The 24,317-nt window shown below is 38.5% G+C and overlaps 1 protein-coding gene across 2 annotated transcripts in view; it reads right to left on the reverse strand.

Moving 5' to 3' along the window:
- Positions 1-1,714: 1,714 nt before the first annotated feature.
- The window catches only part of ytr (U4/U6.U5 small nuclear ribonucleoprotein 27 kDa protein yantar), a 50,814-nt gene continuing 28,211 nt past the window's right edge, over positions 1,715-24,317 (reverse strand). For both annotated transcript variants that reach the window (XM_068227965.1, XM_068227964.1), the window contains exons 4-5: positions 23,263-23,384; positions 1,715-2,214 (exon numbers count right to left, since the gene is read on the reverse strand). In XM_068227965.1, coding sequence (XP_068084066.1) covers positions 2,018-2,214; positions 23,263-23,384 — 319 coding nt within the window. In that variant the 3' untranslated portion in view covers positions 1,715-2,017. The remainder of the gene's footprint in view (positions 2,215-23,262; positions 23,385-24,317) is intronic.

Genomic DNA, 24,317 nt, shown 5'->3' on the forward strand with positions numbered 1-24,317 from the left:
AAATTTATTTATTTATCACCTACAGGATGTCTCAATTACAGATGATGTAATAGAAAATTAAATTTGAAATAAAATAAAATAATTAAATTAATTAAAAAATTAAATTAAATAATATATATACAAATATATAAAAAATATAAATCTTCACGTGTTTTCTACAGATTATTTACAAATTTACAAAATTATCAAGTTCTACCCATGAGAAGAACTTTCCGAATTGTAGTGGAAGAGTTGTAAAAAAGTTGAGTGACCCTTCCAGCTGATTTATGGTCCTAAGGGCTTGCATGAACCAAGAATTTTCATGTGCAACCGTCCTACATTTGGGCAGGTGGAATGTACATATCTGCCTTGTTCGTCTGCTTGGAACATGAAGTGGGATCAACCCCAGTATAGCCAGACAGTCCACTTTACTCTTCAAGCATTTAATCACTAACATTGCGTTCGCACATTTTCGGCGCGTTGTCAGCATATTCATTCCAAGAATGTTTACAAATTCTTTATACCTGCTTGAAGAGAGTGGCATGCCCAGGAATCAAAAACTAATTCACTTCATGAACCTTATCTGTACTCTCTCAAGATGGTGTATGTGGCCTTTCTGATACGGGAGCCACACCTCACAACCATACTCGAGACAGGGTCTCACTAGGGAACAAAACAGTGTTTTGACACATGCAATATTACTGAAATCTTTACAATTTCTTTTGACAAACCCCAGGAGTCTGAAAATTTTCTTTATAATACCATTGATGTGTTTCTCAAAGGATAAGCCATTCCTGTTACTAAGAATTACACCTAGATCATTAAACTCCTCCATACGATTTAAACTTTCTCCACTGATTTTATATCTGTAACATACAGGTGTTAATTTCCAAGTAAATGACATGACACCACACTTGAATTTATTCACTTTAAGGGACCACTTATCACACCACTCGCATATTTGCTTCAGATCCTCTTGTAGACAATCACCATCACTGTCTTCTTCTATGACTTTGTACAGTTTCAAGTCATCAGTGTACAAGAGACACTCACTGCTCTGAATGACTGTACTAATATCATTTAGAAACAAAACAAATAGAAGAGGCCCTAACAGTGATCCCTGTGGGACGCCAGATGAAGGTTGATACGGATTAGAGATCAAACCCTCAGACTTGAAAGCTACCCCTGCAAGCTCCGGAAGACACATTCTATCATGAATAAATTCTGAATTTAAATTCCTCTGTAAAATACTGTTTTTTTATGTAAGGGCAGTTTCGAATTTAAAGTTTGAATTTCGGTAATGGGACCGACATTGTTCTTCGAATGACAAATTATACGCATTTCGAATTAAACAATTTAAATATCATGCAAAACCGTACCTCAGGTTTCTGAGAACGAGAGCTGCTTTGAATTAGGCGGGATTTTGAATCAACCGATTTCTAATTATCGAGGTTCTACTGTAGTCTATCACCTGCAGGATTTAGAATTAAACTTCTTTGTACCTAACAGTTCATGAGAAAATTGCATTTTTATATGCTATAGGAGCATTTTCAGCATGCAGACAGGGATACTCGCATGTCAGCACAGTAAAGCTAGGGTGATTTGGTGTGAGAATTATCAACAACCATCATATTTTTTTATATGGAAGTAGTTTTATATGAAAGTACAATGTTCCCTAGTCATGGCCGGCAATACTGATATATTGGGCGGAGGGAGAAATGAAATGTGACAGAGATTTATAGGAGGTTAAGTTATTGTTGGACTGTTTATTATTCTTACCTACAGTTCACAAATCTAATTCCAACTTCAATGCAGGTCGAGTACTGCTAGTATGTCCAGGTCTTCAGTTCTATGAAATCAGTATACCAGTGTCATTCACTGCTCCAAACAGGAAAACAAATGAGTTCTACATTATGTATTTGAAAACTTATGATAAGATACATATAACAGGAAGAATAAACAAAATGTTCTCAGAAAACTTATTTCCACAAAAGAAAATAATGAAAAATTTCACTTCAGTCTCTTCAATCAACCTGCATCAAGCCACAAAATCAAGAGGCCTGTTGAAACCACCTTTGCGGTTCATGTACTGACGGTATTTCCTTTTAAGAATAACATGCACAGTTCCGACCTCATTGCCAGAAACTTTCTTCCCTTTTGTTGTATCGAAAGCACAAAACCCCATCAACTTCATCATCTCCTGTTCATCAGGGCTCTTGCCTTCCAAATCAGCCTCTGTAACAAAATAACGATTTACAAATAAATTATAAAAATAGAATGATACTTGTTCACTGCACAGTTCTTAGCTTAAAGAACTTATAAATCAGAAAGGAATCACAATTATGAAAGTCAAAATAAAAGTTGGGAAATAGTACAAGTAGGATGCATGCAACAGGATATAGATGACTTTGAGGAAAAATTGGAGAGACTGTTGAATGGCCAAAGTAACACAGTAATGGAAGACTTGAAAGCCCATGTATGCATAGAAAGGAAGGGATATGAGAACATACTTGGAGCAGAAGAATGGGGAAAAAGCTACTAGATTTGTACAAAAGAAATGGAATGATGGTTGGGAACTCATGGTTCAAAAAGAGAGAAAACCATAAGATAACCTGGTACAGCAGTGACTGGTCTAGTAAATCCATCGTGGATTACATGATCTACTTACTGTGGAATGAAGAGGAATGTTACAGATGAAAGGGTAATACCATCAGTGGCCCTAGATAGTGATCATAGTCCATTGGTAATGAAACTGAGGACAATGAAGGAAGGAAAGAGGACAGGGAAGCAAGAAAGACTTATCAAAATATGGAAACTGTAGGAGAAGAAAACCAAGGAAGAATATAACTGGAAAAAATAAGATTGAACTTACCATCATATACACAAAAGCAGGAGAGGAGGAATGGGAAATATTCAATAAGACATTAATAAAAGCTGCAGAGGAAGTTTGTGGGAGAACTAGTACCAGGAAAAGATGCAAGCAGACCCCATGGTAGAACGACAGTCAAAGTGGCAGTTGGGAAGAAGAATAAAGCTTTTAGACTGTGGTTTCAACAGAGGACAATGGAGACAAGACCAAACAGAAGACCAAAAAGGAAGAAGCTAAAAAGGTTGTAACAGAGGAGAAGAAGAAATGGATGAAAAAGTGGACAAACATGATGGAAGAAGACAGCAAAGGAAATAAAGTACTGTATGGAATGGTCAAGAGTAAGAGGAAAGGCATGAAGAAAGATATTATAATGATAGATAAAAATGGAAATTAAACACAGGAGTATTTTGAAGATTTACTAAACCCAGAAGGCTGCACTGAGGAGGAAAGAAGAAAGATGGAAAAGGACTTAACATGGGGAGAAGTGGAGGTAGGACTGGACAAGATGAAAGGAGGGAAAGCCCCAGGTTTAGATGAAGTGAGCACCGAGAGGGTGAAGGCAGCAGGAGAGGTAGGGAAACAGTGGCTTTATCATATGCTGAAAGTAGTATGGAAGGAGAGGAAGACTGGAATAAGGGGATAATCATACCTGTCTTCAAGAAACAGAATAGGGAAGATTTTAAAAACGATAGGGGAGTCATATTGATATGTCACTGTGCAAATGTATTTGAGAAGATTCTGGAGAACAGACTCAGAGGGTGGAAGAAAAATTATGAGAAGAGCAGTATGGCTTCTATCAGGAAGGTCCACAGTAGACCTTATATTTTCAGTAAGACAACTACGAGAGCATCATTATGAGTGGGGTAAAGATCTACTGATAGCCTTCTTGGACTTCAAGAAAGCATACGAATGTGTATGCAGAAAAAAGGTATGGGTAGCCTTACAGAAAAAAGGTGTCAGGAAGCAGACAATAAAAAGTGTGGGAGATGTACTATGGGAGTGTCAGTTGTGTGAAAGTAGGAGAGAGAACAAACTGGTTTGAGCAAAAGAGTGGATTAAGACAAGGAAATACTCTGTCACCTTTGCTCTTCATTGTAGTAATGGACGAACTAAACAAAGTGGCAAGGAAAATTCTGTGGCTTGGTTCTAAAAGGACCAATGTCATTTTTCATCGAAACTGAGATATTAACTTATACAAACGCGTTTTATCCTGGCTTGCAATATGTTAAAAGGCCAATGTCTCTGATAAGTACTAAACGAACAGTTAATGTTTAATTAAATAAGCCCTTGCCAATAATGTTCGATTACCAATAAAGATTAGAGACCTGGCAATTTTTAAAGAATACGACAGAAAAAAATTAGTGTTTATTCAGGTGATTTCCACAAAGAAAGTATAAAGTTATTTAAAGTTAGTTGCATTTATGTTGACAATTGGGCTTCAGTGAGAATTGATGGTAGAATGAGTTCTTGGTTCAGGGTACTTACAGGAGTTAGACAAGGCTGTAATCTTTCACCTTTGCTGTTCGTAGTTTACATGGATCATCTGCTGAAAAACATAAAATGGCAGGGAGGGATTCAGTTAGATGGAAATGTAGTAAGCAGTTTGGCCTATGCTGACGACTTGGTCTTAATGGCAGACTGTGCCGAAAGCCTGCAGTCTAATATCTTGGAACTTGAAAATAGGTGCAATGAGTATGGTATGAAAATTAGCCTCTCGAAGACTAAATTGATGTCAGTAGGTAAGAAATTCAACAGAATTGAATGTCAGATTGGTGATACAAAGCTAGAACAGGTCGATAATTTCAAGTATTTAGGTTGTGTGTTCTCCCAGGATGGCAATATAGTGAGATCGAATCAAGGTGTAGTAAAGCTAATGCAGTGAGCTCGCAGTTGCGATCAGCAGTATTCTGTAAGAAGGAAGTCAGCTCGCAGACGAAACTATCTTTACATCGGTCTGTTTTCAGACCAACTTTGCTTTACGGGAGCGAAAGCTGGGTGGACTCAGGATATCTTATTCATAAGTTAGAAGTAACAGACATGAAAGTAGCAAGAATGATTGCTGGTACAAACAGGTGGGAACAATGGCAGGATGGTACTCGGAATGAGGAGATAAAGGCTAATTTAGGAATGAACTCGATGGATGAAGCTGTACGCATAAACCGGCTTCGGTGGTGGGGTCATGTGAGGCGAATGGAGGAGGATAGGTTACCCAGGAGAATAATGGACTCTGTTATGGAGGGTAAGAGAAGTAGAGGGAGACCAAGACGACGATGGTTAGACTCGGTTTCTAACGATTTAAAGATAAGAGGTATAGAACTAAATGAGGCCACAACACTAGTTGCAAATCGAGGATTGTGGCGACGTTTAGTAAATTCTCAGAGGCTTGCAGACTGAACGCTGAAAGGCATAACAGTCTATAATGATAATGTATGTATGTATGTATGTATGTATGAAAAAAATAGTTGGAAAACTATAAGCAAAACTTCAAACGCTCATAGCTCAAAAACAGGTTTTTTTTGACATTGGCCCTTTTAGAACCAAGCCACTGAATTGAGAAAGGAAAAATGAAAGTCATGACGTTTGCAGACGAGTTTGTTATTCTGAGAAGAAAACAAAAAGGATATCCAGGAACAGTTAGTGGAACAATATGAAATGAAATTTAATGCTATAAAGAGCGAGATCGTGATCACAACTAGGAAGAAGGAGAGACTTATAAGAGGGATGGAGGGGAACAACTTAGGAAGGTAGAGAGTTTCAGGTATCTGGGAAGTATCATAAAGTGGAAATGAAATGGCGTATGGCTTTTAGTGCCGGGAGTGTCCGAGGACATGTTCAGCTTGCCAGGTGCAGGTCTTGATTCGACGCCCGTAGGTGACCTGCACGTCGTGATGAAGAAGAAATGATGGTGATGACGACACATACACCCAGGCCTCGTGCCAGCGAAATTAACCAATGATGGTTAAAATTCCCGACCCTACCGGGAATAGCATGCTAACCCTTTAGCCTTGGAGCCGGACATCATAAAGTGGAAGAAATGATAAAGAAATAAGAGAGTGGAAGACAAGCAGGAGCGTTCCTAAAAAGTGTCAGAAGCCTGATTTGAGCAAGGGTGTCTCTCAGAGGAGTAAAGAAGTGATGTACAGGACGTACCATGTACCTATTCTGACGTATGCAGCAGAAACTTGAGTAATAAGCCAGAAAGCTGTGACTAGTATACAGGCAACTGAAATGAAATTTCTGAGAAGCAGTACAGGAGTGACAAGAATGGATAAGATGAGAAATGAGAAGGTTAGAGATATAGTAAAAGAAGAGCCACTACAGAACAGGACAGAGGCATCTACACTTAGATGGTATGGATACATGAAGAGAATGACAGAGAAAACGATACCAAAGAGGATGCATGAAATGGAGATAACAGAAAAACGACCCAGAAGACCAAGGGACAGGTGGATAAGAGGAGTGGGAGAGTGTGTACAGACAAGAGGGGAGGACTGGGCAAGAGTGACAAGGGAGAAGTGGTGGGAAGGCAAGAGGAAATGCAGAGGTTTATGTTCGAAGCAGACCTGGCCAACACCTGGAAACTGCATATGGTGACCAGCAAAATTATAGAAAGTAGTAATACAGGATGATGTAACTTCATCAACAGCAGTAGTTTGGTTTCAGAAGATCACTAAAGCCTACCTTAATTATGAGACAAAATAAAGATAACCTCTGGGAGTATGAGATAGCTATGAAGACAAATTTTGCTGTAGGAAAGGTCACTGCTACAGCTTTCCCACACACCTATAAGTAACAGTCTGAGAAAGGTACCAAAATATATATCCTGTAAATGGCAAATATTGAAGAATGGGGAAGAATATTAGATGGAGAAAAGCAAGATGACAGTGATTACAAGAGAAAGGAGAGAAAGAGTGAATAAAGCAACATAGGCAAAGAAAAAGGTGGTTTCTCTACCATCTGGTAAGTCAAAACAGAATACAGATATTACATCACTCTTGACTAAAATGGGATAATTCCACAAAAATGGAAAATACTGTTTTTGTCTGCTTCATGTTCTTCACAAAGAGACATCGATTGGTGCTCAACTAGGACGTCTCCAGTACGTTGCCATGTGTATAGATGGGACCTGACAACTCTGAGAGTTGCCATATTTTAGTCATAAAATGTGTGCCAGGCCTGGAGTCAAACCAGAAAAAGCCACTCATGTATTGTTGGTGTTTAACACTGGTGGCACCAACGATGTCTCTCATGTGTTGCACAGATGAGCAGCTAAGTCTGAAATTTAAAAAACATGATTTTTAAAAAAGACAAGAAAATACAATAAGCTGAGCAGCATCCTATCTGCCTGCCCGTCAAGACTTCGATGTTGTGAAAAAGTTACAACCTAGCGACAGAGTACATGTCACCCATCATTGAACCTAGCTGCCATGGTCACTAAGATTTACACGGCAAATTCAAGTAAAGGTTTAGATATTAAGATTATCCCTTTATACAAAAAATAATAGTACGACACTAGCAGAAATGCAAGAACGCCGTTTGCTACCCGGCAGTTTCTGCACTATGATTATAATACTAAAAGAAAAGGGACAACAATAGCAAAGTTCTACATAAGAGGGCTAATATCCAAACCTTTTATTTAATGAAAGCTGGCAACTTTCCCCATAAATGCCTGTTTCTTATAATAAGTGCATATGCTGAAAAGGTCCCCATAAACAAGAAAAGGAAAGAGTTTAAAAACAATTAAAATACTGAATATGCACTAATAATCCCTACATATTTTTCTCAAAAGCTGGCAGTAGAAAAGTGGGTTGCAGGTAGTATTTACATCAAGGCTGGTACAATGCTCCTGACATACAGAAATCTGGAAGTTAGTATTTCTCAGCTCACTCTTTTGGCAACTCTGTTCCTGACAAAAGCAAGAGACGAACAGCATAGTGCATACACAACATGTCACGGCATCAATTTCAGCAGTAGTATATGTTCAGGATGGACAGTGTGATTTCTTACTTAAGAAAAGCTCCACATTACTGAAGAGCACAGTAAATTGGTTATCGTGTGTGTGGAAAGAAAGTACAATGTAGACAAGTTGCGTACATGATAGGAGGAGAAATAAAGCGGCTTCAATAAACAAACAGTAACAGATAGAAAGCAAAGTTTCTAGAAATAAAAAGCAGGGTAAGCGAATATGTGCATGAAAAGAGAGAGTTTCGATGTGCAGTCACGAGTGAAATGTGTCAGTTGAAAGCTAAAGCAAGAGTTAAAAATTGTGGGTTGTAAGGTTAGCTGTGGCGATGCCTACAATATATACAAGACCGGGATATAGCTACTAATTTATTGCTGAAAAGAAGGCAAGACCGTGTTTACGGTTTGGCCACTAGATGTCAGGTTTCTGTTCCAGGCGAACTTTAATGTTGTGATGCTATGTTGACCTTATGTAATTTATTATGAGTACTGTTTCTGTCGGTGAGTGCCTGCGACGGTCTGTGAAGGTTGTGTACCTCTATGTACTTTGGATACCGCTAAAAAGCAAGAAAATGTGATGTTCTATAGTTTCACTTTGGAGTGCAGTTTAAGAGAGAAATGCAGACCAGCTATTTCTAGCCAAGGTGATAAAGTAGGATGGATATCTCTGAGTACCTAACAATCCTTCCCGAGCTTGTAGCTTGCATTTTAATACATCAGATTTCAGTGTAATCATATCAAACAAATTTCCTTCTGTTTTTAATGTGCATCCTGTTCACAAACACAAAAGTGCCAAACGTAGAAAGGATCCAGCTCCCAGAAATAACGTATTGCCACCAAAATTTAGTAAAATTTCTGATTCAGATAACAATGAACATGTCATATTTTCAGCAAATAACTATTCTACGTCAGCCACAAAGAAAAAAAGGAGTACAAGTCTTGTTCCTGTTTCAAGGAAAGGCTAAGAGTTGTTGTGATAAATTTAAATATCTATTAATGAGAAAATTAAATATCAGATTTTAAAAACACAATCTTTAAATTGAGAAGTAGGATACGGTGATGAAATCAGAATCAGAAGGTATCTGAACTTCACCAAAAAGTAAACCAAATAGAAAAGAATGGTAAAAATGGTCGTTTAGGAGCTTTTCTCCCAGGCAATGATAGCTGGCCATTTGGTAAGAGTGGCCGAGGAGCATACACAACGTGAAACCTGCCTATCATCAGCCACCAGTGATAGTCCTCTAACGCACCTAAATAGAATGTGGTATCCATGAAGAAAGCTTGTGTATTTCCTAAATACTTTAAAATTCACATGCTCCGCTTTGCATTACTTGGGAAAAACAAATCTCGTAAATAAGCTAATTGTCTATGCTGTGCCCAAATTCCTGCAATGCTTTCACTATGTTGGTTGTAGCGACCAGAAAAGACTAGTTAAAATAATACTTACAAAGTTTCTGAAACTGATTCTGGATAATCGCATCAAGGAAATTTCCGAAACCACTGAACCGCTAAGTGCTGAAATTATGATAGCTTCCTGCAGTTCAGGTAATCTAATCTTATGTACAAGTTTGCCTGCTGCCATTTCTTTATGGATACAGTACTTTTGTATCCATCTCTTAGCACAGGCCAAAGTAAAGTGTAGCTTCCACTGAAGTCCTAGTCTCGTCCATGGCTGTGACAATATGGAAGCTGCTGGCGTATGGTGCTGAGTAATGACATTCAGAGCACGACTAGTGCACCTGAGTGTTATGAAAGGTGTTGCTCATAGGGTCAGCGTGCTGCAATAGCACTTTCTGACCCAGTGAAGAAAGCAATGGCAAACTACCTCACTCCTCGTCTTGCCTAGTACGCCTCATTTTGGTGCTGCCATTGGTTTTTGCGGTTTCCTTATAACTGCATAACCTTTGGTGGTGCTCTTTGAGGATCCAACCAGCCTCTGGGCTGAAGACCTAACAGACAGACATGTACAAGTACGTCACACAATATATACAATACCGGTATTTGTAGAAGATGAAATGAAATGGTCCTTGTAAACAATGTTGCTGATACATTTGTTTTAATTTATCATAAAGGTTTTGTGAATTACTTATTTCATGTTAGCATAGTGTAAGAAATACGTCGTAGAAACTGATACAATTGCTCTGGGTCAATTTTTATCTCATACCTCTTTAGTGTCTTCTGAAATTACTAGTTTTAATGAATTGGTTTTTTTTTGTTTTTTGTTTTGTATTTGAACATGTGGTAATGAGCAGGCGAGATAGCTTAGTAAAGAGATCTCTAGTGATGGTAGTCGGAAGTATCTTGGGGCCGAGTCTAGTGTGCTGTATTTCCTGGCCTCTAATATCTCGTAGGCAACGGATGTGGACAGCTCACACTTCATTTTCCAAAGTAAAACTAGCACTGCACGATGTCTCCCAGCCAATTATGAACAATAGATGGTGAATCTCCACAGATTTGCTACTGGTTTGAGCCAGAGAAATTAGTATGTACTCTCACAGATAGGTAATGTAGAATAGACGCTAGTATATTTTGAAATGCCACTGGACTACAATATTATTACAAAGCGACAAGCTGATTCATAATTTTAGAAATTATTGTACTGCAGTACTTACAGTTTCCAATATAAATATTTGACAAAGGTATAAAAGTCGTCATTGGGCGACTCTGCTTATGCGGCTTAATAACCTCACAATTAGAATTCAAGAAGGTTCAACCTATTCAATACAAAATGTGTTGTACAAGGTGTTCACAACATATTTATTATTACTAGTACCGGTTTTGACGCTCAATGGCGTCATCATCAGCTAGAAATCACGAAGTGGGCATAGTACATGTCATAAAAGTTTTATAGATAATACATACATTGCAAAATACAAATGATAGGCTGTTTTCTCATTAAAAGCTAGAAGAATGATGTGTAAAGTTTGGTGATATAGTATAGACTAAAGACAACATTAACCAAAGAAAGACTTAACCCTGCCCTATACGCCACCTTCACTTTTAATGAAAACATACACAGTGTAACTAACATCTTCAAGAAACATAATATTAAAATATCGTACAGAACCAACAATAGAAATATGGACATAGTTCACAATACAAAATCAATAAACAAATCCGACATTCACGCAAAATCAGGTGTTTACTGTTTCCAATGCAATAACTGTTTTTCCTCATACATTGGACAGACTGGAAGAAGCTTCAAAGTTAGATACCTAGAACACGCCAATGCCATTAAGTATAATAGGTTTTCTGCTATAGGCGAACACATACATGACTCAAAGCATAATTTCACTACCATAGAACAAGACCTAGAAATTCTCAAAAACATAAACAAAGGCCCTTTACTCGATGTTACGGAAAACTGTTTTATTCACTTAGATCAATTTTTCAATCCTAATCTAAACCTTAATGAAATTTCAGAAAAACCTAATATCCTTTTCGATTTTCTAATCGAAGCCTTGAAAGATATCAAAATCACGGAGAGGAAATCGATCTTTTACGCTCTCCAAAACACTCTTCTATGTCCCACACCACCGCCACTCCGCCCCCTGACCGGCCTTGAACTCCGCCTTCCCATCCCTTCCATTCCATTCCTCTCTCCTTCTCCCCCTCCTCTTCCCATTCCTCCCACTCGACCTTCACACTCACTCAACTTACTCACACCCATTTCACTCGTCCACAACTCTTCTCACAACATACAACCAGCACGCTAAACAAGGCGAGTCTCATATCCTATCATATTCGACCGCGATCCCATTTTTAGCTATCCATTTCATTAACTTAGTTTTTTCTTCCTTTTAAGCTTCACCACCCACGTTTAGCTGAGACAACCTTATAAATCAACCTCATACCTGCCAACTTTTAGAAACCAAAAATAGGAAGATTTTTTAAATTCTTGGATTTCATCACATATAATCCACCACGGTCTAGGTGAAAAAAGGTCAGGATAAAAGGCATACATATCCTACAGTTGCAATGCGAATTGAACATTAAATTTAAAATCTTAAACTAAGAAAACATAAAAATGGTTACAAGAAAATGTACCTAATCATTCTCATTTATGACACTTACATACGAATAATAATATTTGTCACACCGACATACACAACAAAATGCATAATACCGTATTTTCTCGCGTAATTAACGCCTTTTTTTGACGAAAAATACAGGCGAAAACTTCGAATGCGTAAATTATTCAAGGAATTCAGATATTTACAAATTATTAACAATTCATTTACATTTAAAAGATAGGCTACATAAAATATGGTCATCGAAGGAGGGACCCTGCTACATTACCGCAAACCGTTCGTATCCAATCTTGTACGAGTGATGTGACCATCCACCCTTTTTCTTGAATACGAACGTGGATCACTCTCGGAAATTTTACTTTAGGCATTGTTTTTCGTTTTAGAACAATGTAAGTTGTAAGATTTCTGCCATCAGCTGTTACAGCAAGCATTGCAGTACATCGTTGTTTTTTTGCTTCCAGTAGCGCGTACGATAACACTATATGTTCCTTTCTTATCGATTGTTCGACTTTGTCGCATGTGGAAACTGACTGGCGTCTGACCCGCGGTTCCTATATGGGAGATCAAATATTCCTTCACTTTACGCTTCTCAATCACAAAGCGATGAAAATGATTAAAATCATTCGTCATTTTTTGGCACAATGTTGTTCTTCGTCGAAGAGAAAGTCCATATCTCTTCATAAAATTAATCAAGCCTCGGCTAACCTTCATATCAGAGACACTGATTCCATGTGCAGCGGCTATTTCTCATTCTTTAAAATACAGTAAAGCATTACGTGAGAAACAGCTTATCCAACGTTGCGTAACAAAATCATATAATTAAACAGAACCTCCTCTACATGCGGAAACTTGCCGCTTTTTGGTCCGCGAAATGCTTTGCGAGAGTTGTTGGCCGCTTAAATGCACTTCTGTTACCGCGGTAACGCACGTTTCATTTGGACACTGAAGACTTGCTGCCCGCTGCCCTATTCCCGTATGTTTCGGCGAAACTGATCACCGCGAGTTTGGATGATCTAATATTACTCGAATACTGTGGACTGACAAACAATTTTGAGATCACAGAATGTCCCGTACCCGAAACACTCCTAAAACTAGGGCAGTGGGATTATGAAAGGACGTTAATTACGTGAGAAAATAGGTAGTTTCCTTTATCAGACGGTAACATGAACGGAAATTTATAGGTATCTCTGAACACTTGGAGATAACGTTTGTTATATTTTTTCGCCATTACGAGAAAAGAAAATACCAGAAACTGTCACCGACACAACACCTTTAAAAACATTCAACTCATTAAAATTATGCACTTAAATACGCTAAACTACCTCATACAAAACAATTCAATATGTCCCATACTGTATTAAAATACAACTTTGACAGAGGGAGAAAGCATAGAGATGCAAGCAAAAACACGTGGCCTACAACTCCGACGAAACTACGCACAGAAACGAAGTTTACAGCGCGCTAACACAACAACAAACTCTTTCTTTCGTCCCGACTGAGTCGCCAGCGCGCGCTAGCCTCTCTTGCTTGCAGGACGATTGCCGCCCCGAATCCCCAGCTGTCCACACGCTGCTGTGGTGAGCGGGAAACACTCACGAAATAAAGCATCAAATAAATACGCTTAAAAATGAGGTTTCGTAAATTAAACAAGCACATAAGAATTTATCTTTTATCCTAGGGGCAGAGTATTGGCCGTACTAGAGGTTATATTGGTCAAAAATAGGAAGAAGTGAAAATAAATCGGAAAATCGGAAGACGAGTTAAAAACCGGAAAGTTTCCGGGTAAATCGGAAGGGTTGGCAGGTATGCAACCTTATTCAACCTCTCAACGTCAGGTGTCCCGGCCTTAGACAAATATTTGATGGTCTTGCCAACCACATACAACCCTGGACCTGGACGTATGTATGTCTCCATAGAACATCAATAGAAGAGTGGACAATTTTATTACATCGTTTTATTATCATATGAAGACTTTTATTCTCATTCATCATACCAATTTTATTGTATAATACTCACTTGCCTCATTAGACTATAACACCTTTATGTGTTATACTATATCACCATATTTTACACATCATTCTTCTAGCTTTTAATGAGAAAACAGCCTATCATTTGTATTTTGCAATGTATGTATTTTCTATACAACTTTTATGACATGTACTATGCCCACTTTGTGATTTCTAGCTGATGATGACGCCATTAAGCGTCGAAACCGGTACTAGTAATAATAAATAATATGTTTTGAACACCTTGTACAACACATTTTGTATTGAATAGGTTGAACCTTCTTGAATTCTAATTGTGAATCTCAGTTCAATACGGGAAAATGAAGTTCTTAACTTACAATGCTTAATAACCTGTCATTGCATCGGAAAACATCCTTGTTCACAACTAAGTATTTTTTTAATTTTCCATCTTGTCGATACATTAGTTGCTTATGGCAACTTATTGGTTAAAAGTGGTACATGTTTCATATATTATTAACATCTTCAGCCACATAACATTGTTTAGATGAAAAATTCACATATTTATAAATTATCAATGCTTTGAGAGAAAGTGTCCTTAAAAATAGCATAAGATTAAATGACAACATTAAAAACAAAATACCCATGAGAAAATATATAAATTCTTATTACAATTGAAAGCGGTTGTCAAGGAAACACTTAGTTGTGAATATGTTGAAGTTGATTTTATGTAAACATCCTTGTGTCAAAAACTGCATCGATAAAGTTATAGACATTCACAACCATTCAATCAGGTTAAGGCAGCAGAACTGGTTCCTCCAACAGATCGTTAATGCTGACCAAACCCCCGTTTATTTTAACATGCCAAGGAACACTTCTGTTTCTGAGAACATAGTAGCAAGTGTTTTAATTAGACCTAGCATATTAAGCCATAAACTACCTCCATACATTTACACACTTGTGTCCATACATCAAGAGATCTTTGAGATCCACGAGAAAACATTATGTCAAGGCAATGATGCATGGACGTGGCTGGACGTCCGGCTCCATGGCTAAATGATTAGCGTGCTGGCCTTTGGTCACAGGAATCCTGGGTTCAATTCCCAGCAGGGTCTGGAATTTTAACCATTGTTGGTTAATATTGCTGGCACAGGAGCTGGGTATACGTGTCGTCTTCGTCATCATTTCATCCTCATCACAATGCGCAGGTTGCCTACAGGAGTCAAATCAAAAGACCTGCATCTGGCGAGCAGAACCTGTCCTTGGACACTCCCGGCACTAAAAACCATTCACCATTTCCATTTCATTTTGTGGCTGGACAACACAAAAACAAGTGACAAACCTGCCAGCTCAGAATGAGACCGATTAGTGTGCCTGCAACAGGCCATGTGGGCAGAGGTTTTGGGAACAGTGGTTCTGACTGTATGTTGTGTGCATTTGGCATAAAGTATTCCAGTCGGGAAGCATGACTGCACAGAGAACACATTTGGATGACATAATGCATGGTCGGATCATCGGCAGATCAGAGGCAGGCCACATTCAACGCCGGGGGGCCAAGAGATGAATGATGCCCGTAGCGTCATTCACGGCGCTGTCTTGCTCATCGTGATTGGAAACAGTGGGTAGTGTCGCAGGTGAGTCGCGGTTTAGCCTGGAGAGAGATTCTCGCCATCTTATTCATCTGGTGTGCCCCTAGGACATGTGGACATGTTACAACCCTGCCAATATTGCGGTAAGGGACCAATTTGGCAGCGCCAGTGTTCTCGTCTGGGGCAGCATCATGTTAGGAGCATGTACCTCACTGCATATGTTTCTTACAGGTACTCTGAAGGGTGCCATCTAAAGGGACGACATCCTGCAACAGTGCATGCAGCTTTTTCATGGTGCATATGGACTTCGGTTCCATCTGATGGATGATAATGCACACCCACACAGAGCTGACCCGGTGGAAGAGTACCTCACATGTCTAGAGTGGCCAGCTCGCTCCACGGACTTAAATCATATTGAACACGCATGGGACGCTCTAGACTGAAGGATTGTAGATCTAATACCACCACCACGGACCACTGTTGACCTCCAAAGGGTGCTTGTCCAGCAATGGGATGCATTACTGCACGAGTATGGATAGCTGTAGTGCATCCTGTATTGTCATGAAGTCATTACACCCCGTATTGACATTCTGTATTCCACCGGCGGAGGGACACCACCCACTGTCCATGTCTGGTTTTCCTGTATACCTGATTGTTGTCCAGGGCACCTTAGTGAATTTAAACATAACACATGACCAGAGAACATCACATTCCCAACAGCACGTGCACGGGTAAAAGGCTGGTTGGACGATGAATGATGTGCGAATGGATACCTTCCGTTTGGCAGTGAAGACCTCGCACACTGCTACAAAAACAGGCCTTATTTATGCTGGATAGCTTTAGGAGGCCACCTCATTGATGCTGTGAAGCAAGAGCTAGGAACTAATAAAACTGATCTTGCTGTGGTCTAAAATCAATCTTGCAACCTTTGGGCAGTCAGTGAACAAGCCATTTAAAGATCACTTATGGTGAAAGTATTCCAACTGGATGGCTGCTGGAAACCATGAATACTGGTACATGCCAGTGGTATGCTGAAGCGACCGTTGTTCCAGCTGATCTGTCAATGGGTCATTCAAGCTTGGGGTAACATATCAGAAGTGACTGTCCGCAAGAGCTTCATGAATACTAGGATTTCCAATGTACTTGATGGCACTACAGATGATGCTATAGGAAATGACAAAAACAGGAAAGATTCCGAGAAAGCAATGGATGCAGTCGGAAGTGAAACAAGCCATTCTTCTATTGATTCCAAGTAAATACCATACGTAGGTTTTTAATAAAATGAACAATATCAGAAGTAGGGCGTGTGGAGTGGTCGCCTGCCTACCCCTATCGCCCCTCCCTTGTCTCGTCCAAATATGCATACCTGACTCGAGCTGTTCATTGTTTACTACATGTTATTTGCATTACGATCGGTCTACGGCCACATGGGGCGAGTCCTGCATACACTTATATTATTGAGTAGAATCTTAAAACTTTCCGCTTTGAATCATTATTGGTGATTATTTATTTTTCACAGGTTCCACATTTGAACTGAGAAACAAGTTCCTGTTTACATCTTAACCCTTTATAGCTTGGTGGGACATATGTGGAACACTTCCGAATTTCTTTCATAGACTCTTTGGGATCTATCTGGAACACATGAAGCTGGTGCTGCTATCTACTGGAAGACTTGTATAATGATGACACATGGAAGTTATATACGAACATTCACTGTAGATCGTGGTGGCAGCGCCTGACCGCTGTGGAACAGCTGATTCACCAGAGTATGGAGGCTACACAAGTCTATTTTGGCACAAATTGGTTATTATCTGGCGTTCATCATGGATGAAGTGAGTATATTCAATATCACTGTGTTGAATACTGTTTCTGAAGTAAAATGAACCAGAGTTTGATAATCAAGTGTTATATAATTAATTTCAATGGCAGTTTCTTCAAGTGTTCCTTATGTGGAACATTAACCTCAGTGTGAGTGGACTTCTTTCCCTAACCTCAAAATTCGTACTATAATTGAGCAAAATATTATCGCAAAACTTCTTCATTTAGTAAACATATGTTAATTTTGTTGATATATTTATGCATACAAATCAAGTAGTATTTATACTCATTCATAAATGTAACAAATAAGTACTATAGTGAATTGGTATACGAAAACAGGTGCTAACTTGATGGTGTTTACTTTCTGAACTTGCGATGTTTCCTAATGTATTTTCTCGTAAAAATGTCATTGACTTATTGTTAATTAATTAAGAATAGTATTCAGGCGAGTATATTTCAAGAAATGTATACAAATTGCTTGCCTTCCAGAGATTGCAGGAGGAAGACATTTTGCGCTACCTGCATGGCTTACCAGATGATCCAACTTCTTCTGATGTCGAAGGAGATGATTGGGACGATTCTGAAGATAATGAAACCCTATCAAGTGGCAATTCTTCCCTGTTGCATGCAAGTGGTTCCGTTGTGTCATCGATTTCTATTCATCCAGGAAGAAAAGGGGAGTCAAATCTCAGTTTATGGTACGAAAAAAGCTTGGTCATGTAGGGGTTCCTGATGAAGTTCGACTCCAAAATGTGGGCAACCATGTTCTCAAGCAATCTGAGACAAGAAGGAGGTGCAGAATGTGCAGCACAAAAGAGAAACAGAAGAAAACTAAAATATTATGCAAGGCCTTCAATGTACCCGTGTGTGCCAGCTCATGCTTTGCACATTTTCATAATCTGTAAGACGCCTCACTATCAAGGACCAGGTGTATTTTCAACTTTGCTACCCTCCTACTAAGAAGAAAAGTGATTTGTAACATTGCAATTGCAGACTCTGTATTTCTAGTATAAGGGTATTTTATAGCAATGTTCCATTTGCTAGAATAATTTTGTTTCACATCCTTGTTTGCAAATTGAAGTCAGTTTTATTTGATGGTACTTAGTATTCTGGGATTTTCTTTCTTATTTTTCAGCTTTCTTTTACTGGTAATAAATTCATTTTGAAAGTATGATATGTTACATTGCTTATTTGAAAACTATTCCCAAAATATTTAGAACTCGTAAAATACAACCATGCCTATGTCACGTTTGGTGGGACATATGTGTCCCACTTCAAATATTTGTTGGAATTGACCATCCAAAATTTGGAAAACCATGTTTTGTCAAAAAAGGACCTTCTAAGGAGCTAAAAACTGCAAAAAATATTTAATTACACCTATCATAGAATTTTGAACTTTAAAGGGTTAAGGAGTCATTTATATGTTTCCACCTCATAGTCCTTAGATATTGAAGAATTCCGTCATACCTAAATTTTATTCAGCAACTAGCTGATGTACCCGTGCTTCGCTACGGGATTCTCAGAAAGACTGACTTTGTGGTTTCCTAACTGAAATCAACATAGGTCATTACAAAAACGTAAGTACCGAGCTCGATAGCTGCAGTCGCTTAAGTGCGGCCAGTATCCAGTAATCGGGAGATCGTGGGTTCGAGTCCCACTGTCGGCAGCCTTGAAGATGGTTTTCCGTGGTTTCCCATTTTCACACCAGGCAAATGCCGGGGCTGTACCATAATTAAGGCCACGGCCGCTTCCTTCCTCCTCCTAGGCCTTTCCTATCCCATCGTCGCCATAAGACCTATCTGTGTCAGTGCGACGTAAAGCAAATAGAAAGAAAGAAAGAAAGAAAGAAAAAAAAAACATAAGTATGAATGTAGCGATTAAAAGCAATGCTATCATATAAAATACTCGATCAAATGGAAAGCCGCACGTTTTATCACTTTTAACGAACAGTGCTGCGGTTAGATTGCGGTGCCAATCTAATAGTCCAAAGTTCCAGAGCTGGGATGACCGGGCCGCAGATTGCCATGAACACTCATCTGTCATTATTCCGCTAAATGTGCACGCTGTTCATTCCAATCAGTACCTCAGAGTAGGGATTGAATAGCCCGAATGCTATGATGATCCAGTGTGTTACGTACCAGTAGTATCAAAAAATTTATAAACCAGGGGAATGGCATGCTAAAGAAGAAAGTTATCTAACTCACCAGCTACTTCCCATCAATATTCAGGCAGGCTGTTACACTCTGTCCGACTGGGAGATTTGACCGTGTGGTTAGCGGTGCGCAGCTGTGAGCTTGCATCCGAGAGATAGTGGATTCGAACCCCATTGTCGGCAGCACTGAAGATGGTATTCCGTGGTTTCCCACTTTCACGCCAGTCAAATGTTGGGCCTGTACCTTAAGGCCTAAGTCACTCCTAGCCCTTTCATATCCCATCGTCGCCATAAAACCTATCTATGTCAGTGCGACAGAAATCAAATGAAAAGTACTCTGTACGCAACAGTAATCCTATCTACCGGAGATGAGGGGCAACAGAAGACACAAAGCACATCACGACAAACAATGGTCAATGTAATGTCATTGTTGATCAGTGTTATGAGCTTTCTACATTGTAGGCCTACACATTTAGTTTTCTTTCGACTCTGTGATTTATAAAATATTTTATACCATAAACTGTAGTTTCTTATTCTCCGACTTTACATACCGATTTTCATTAAATACTGTTTACCCATTTCCTCGCTACTCGGCGCTGATATGGACTTAGTAACAAAAATTCAAATTCATGAATATCTTGGTGATCATAGCCAGTACGGTAACAATGTGTAAGACATGAATAATAGGAAATTTAATACTATATAACCTTAGTTATCTAGCATTCATCGACTACACTTCTAATAAGAAATATTTGAGAATTACATTTTAGGCCTTCCCTTAAACTACCATTTCACTCAGTGTGAATAAAATAATTTAGAGTCTAGACTATAGCGACTTATTTCCTGACTTTGCGTACCGATTTTCATCAAGATAGGACTACTAATAACATATTCGAGAATTAAATTTTAGGCCTTCCCCTAAACTACCATTTTTCTCAGCGTGAATACAATTATTGACAGCCTAGATTGTAGCAATTTATTCCCCAACTTTGCATACCCATTTTCTTGAAAATACGACCACTAATAACATAAATGGTTGAGAATTCAATTTTAGGCCTTCCCCTAAACTACCATTTCACTCAGCGTGGGTAAAATGATTTATAGCCTAGATTGTAGCGGCTCATCCCCGACTTCACATACTGATTTTCATTAGACCACTAATAACATAAATAGTTGTGAATTCAATTTTAGGCCTTCCCCTAAACTACCATTTCACTCACCGTGAGTAAAATGATTTATAGCCTAGATTGTAGAGGCTCATCCCCCGACTTCACATACCGATTTTCATTAAATTCTCTTCAACCGTTTTCTCGTGATGCGTGTACATACATACATACAGACAGAGAGACAGACAGACAGACAGAGAGACAGACAGACAGAAATTACGGAAAAGTAAAAAGTGCATTTTCTTGTTACTATGGACATGACCGATACAGAAATACCATTATTTTCAAATTCTGAGCAATGTAAGACAAAACTCTTATTTTATATATATAGATATTCACAATTATTTGAGATAAGTTCAACAATACAAGCAACATTACAGATTTCTTACAGTATGCGTTACTGTGTTAATCATAACAGTACTGATTACCTTAGTGTGCTACTAACAATGTCAAACTAGCAACATACGACGATCATGCATGCAAGGTTTACTGCCTGCTCAGTCAGGGGATGCGATCAAGCTTGCAGTAGAGTGGCAACAATATTTCTGACAGTGTGACGTGTAGCAAAATGCTTAACTAGCAGGTGACAGGGTGAATGATGAATTGCAGACCAGGCACATACAAACCATGTGATGCAGGAACACAGGAACACATCTCCTACAAGTTCATCGTGCTGACAAAAAATTTGATGTCAGATATGCAATTTAGGAAAGAAAAAAAAAAAAAAGTGAGATAAAACCTGGAAATAATAGATGGAGAAAAAGAAGAGAACCCGATAACATGGTTGGAACTTGAAAGGGCAGTGAAAGCAATGACCAAAGGTAAAGCACGTGGAAAAGACAAATTCAATGCTGATATGATTAAGGCAGTAGGAAGCATTGGACTATAGTGGATATACAGATTCCTCAATGCCATATGGAAGGATGAAAGGATACCTTAAGACTGGCAACAAGGAAGCATTGTACCACTGTTCAAAAAAGGAAATAGGAAGAAATGTGAAAATTATAGAGGTATAACCCTATTATCACATGGGCTAAAAATAATGGGGAAAGTCACAGACAAAAGACTGAGGGATATAATAAAAACACACTTAGAGGAAGAAAAATATGGCTTTACACTGAACAGATCATCAATAGACTTGATATTTACAGTGCAAACGATAATGGAAAAACATCTGGAAAGGAACAAGAAAATCATATCCGTATTTTTGGATTTGGAAAAAGCTTATGATACAGTTAAAGAAAAACATGTATGGGAATGCCTACTGAAAAGGAATGTACCAAAATAATTAATTAACAAGATAAAAATGTTGTATCATGAGAGTAAAAGCAGTGTACAAGTGGGGAGTGGTGACTCAAACATTTTATACAAAAAGTCTCAAGCAAGGAAGTACACTGCTGCCATTATTGTTTATTATATTGATGGATGTAATCATCAAAACGTGTAAAACAGAGTATCAGAGTGATGAAGTGAATGCTTTGGTATTTGCAGATGATGTGGTGATTTGCGGAAAGGGAGAAAAGTACAAAGGAGACTGAACATTTGGAATGAAAATCTGAAGGAGTTTAGAATGGTAATTAGTAAAAAGAAAACTGAGCCATGCACTGTGGAAAAGAGAAAAAGAGAAGCCACGTGAACATAGATGGAGAACGGTTAGAGAATGTAGAACAGTTTACATATCTGGGTAGCATTATTAATGGAAGTAATGAAATCAACCCTGAAATTAATAACAGACAAGTAAAGGTACAACATTTTATCAAGTCAGAGAGGTTTTATGGGATAACAAAGTACCCAAGAGAATGAAATTAACAATATATAAACAGTATTCCATACCAATTGTAACACACAGACTAGAAATGCTGGTAACTAATAAGAGACAAAATAGTAAGATCCAAGCAGTAGAAATGAAATTTTTAAGAACATCAGTTAAAAAGAGAAGAAGAGATAGAATTCAAAATATTAAAATCAGAAAAGAGCTAAATATAGAACCATTAGTACAGAACATACAGAAAGCAAGACTGAGATGGCTCAGACATGTAAAAAGAATGGGAAAGGAACGGGTAGCAAGAAGGGAACTGGAAAGAGAAGTTAAGGCAAGAGAATGAAATTAACAATATATAAACAGTATTCCATACCAATTGTAACACACAGACTAGAAACGCTGGTAACTAATAAGAGACAAAATAGTAAGATCCAAGCAGCAGAAATGAAATTTTTAAGAACATCAGTTAAAAAGACAGGAAGAGATAGAATTCAAAATATTAAAATCAGAGAAGAGTTAAATATAGAACCGTTAGTACAGAACATACAGAAAGCAAGACTGAGATGGTTCGGACATGTAAAAAGAATGGGAAAGGAACGGGTAGCAAGAAGGGAATTGGAAAGAGAAGTTAAGGGAAAGAGACCAGTTGGAAGACCGAGCAGAATGTGGATGGATCAAATTTGGAAGGACATTAGAGAAGCTGGATTGGATGTGGCAGAAGTAATGGAGCAGGAAAAGTGGAAGGACAGAAAGGAGTGAAGGAGGCTTGTTAACCACACCTGGGCGACTGAAGTTGGACATTGATGATGATGATGATGATGATGATAAGTGACTTGTCAGGTATGTTCACACCAATGTATTTTGAAAGAAAATTTTTCGTACATAAGCTTTTCTTTATAGAAAAATCAAACCTAGTGTATCTACCAATTAAATCCTTAAAAATAACAACATTGTGTGTAATCATTCTTACCTGTTATGGGTGGTCTCTCAGCCAGTTGGCTTCTATTTATTTTCCTGTCTTTACTTCGGGAACGAGAGCGAGAACGGGACCATGATCGAGACCGTCTATGTCTATGTTCTCGGTCCAATGATCTGTAACATGCATGAGAAATAGGTTCTAAATACACTGCCAAAAGATGAAAACAGAACACCCAGAGTTAGCAGTATGAATATACTAGGGAATGATAAAATCTCCATATCTTCTTAAATAATGTTATTGGCTTTACATCCCACTAACTACTTTTATGGTTTTAAGAGACACCAAGGTGCCGTAATTTAGTCCCGCAGGAATTCTTTTATGTGCCAGTAAATCTACCAACACGAGGCTAACATATTTGAGTACCTTCAAACACCACCAAACTGAGCCAGGATCAAACCTACGAAGTTGGTGTCAGAAGGCCAGCGCCTCAACTGTCTGAGCCACTCAGCCCAGCGTCTCCAAATCTCAAGTACAAAAGAAACCAAGTTTTCACCAATGTTCTTATTGGAACTCCTTTACCCAATTACGCTGACTTAAACACCTTGTGAGTAAACTTAGAAATCATATTTAAGTAGCCTAGCAGAGAGGTTAGAAGCATGTTAACATATAAAAAGTCATATTAAATCAACCAATCAACCAATAAAGATGTTTTTCTGAAATTTGTAGGTTACTGACAAGAACATGAACTCAACAGTTATGTTGCCTCCATATGATTGATATGGCAGACTCAAAACAGACTTCTAAATGAAAACCATAACCACACTTTTTTCACCGCCAGAAACATTCACTTCTTTTCCCCCAAATATAGCGAAGGACGTAGTTTTTGGTAACATTTTTCTGGGGGAATTTGCCAGTCTTTCAACTTCTTTCTGTCAGAAGTGTTTGACTGTTTTGTCAGAAATGTTGTCAAACAAATATTTCATATATTTTAGGAAAACTGAATGTTCAGATGGTGGCTGCATCTCTAACTCGTCACATATGTCTTTACTAACTCCACTGTACTCGCCAAATGTGTAAATAACAAGGTCTCCGTTGATTTTTGTCCA

This window comes from Anabrus simplex, chromosome 5 (assembly GCF_040414725.1).
Source record: "Anabrus simplex isolate iqAnaSimp1 chromosome 5, ASM4041472v1, whole genome shotgun sequence".
NCBI classification, from domain to species: domain Eukaryota; kingdom Metazoa; phylum Arthropoda; class Insecta; order Orthoptera; family Tettigoniidae; genus Anabrus; species Anabrus simplex.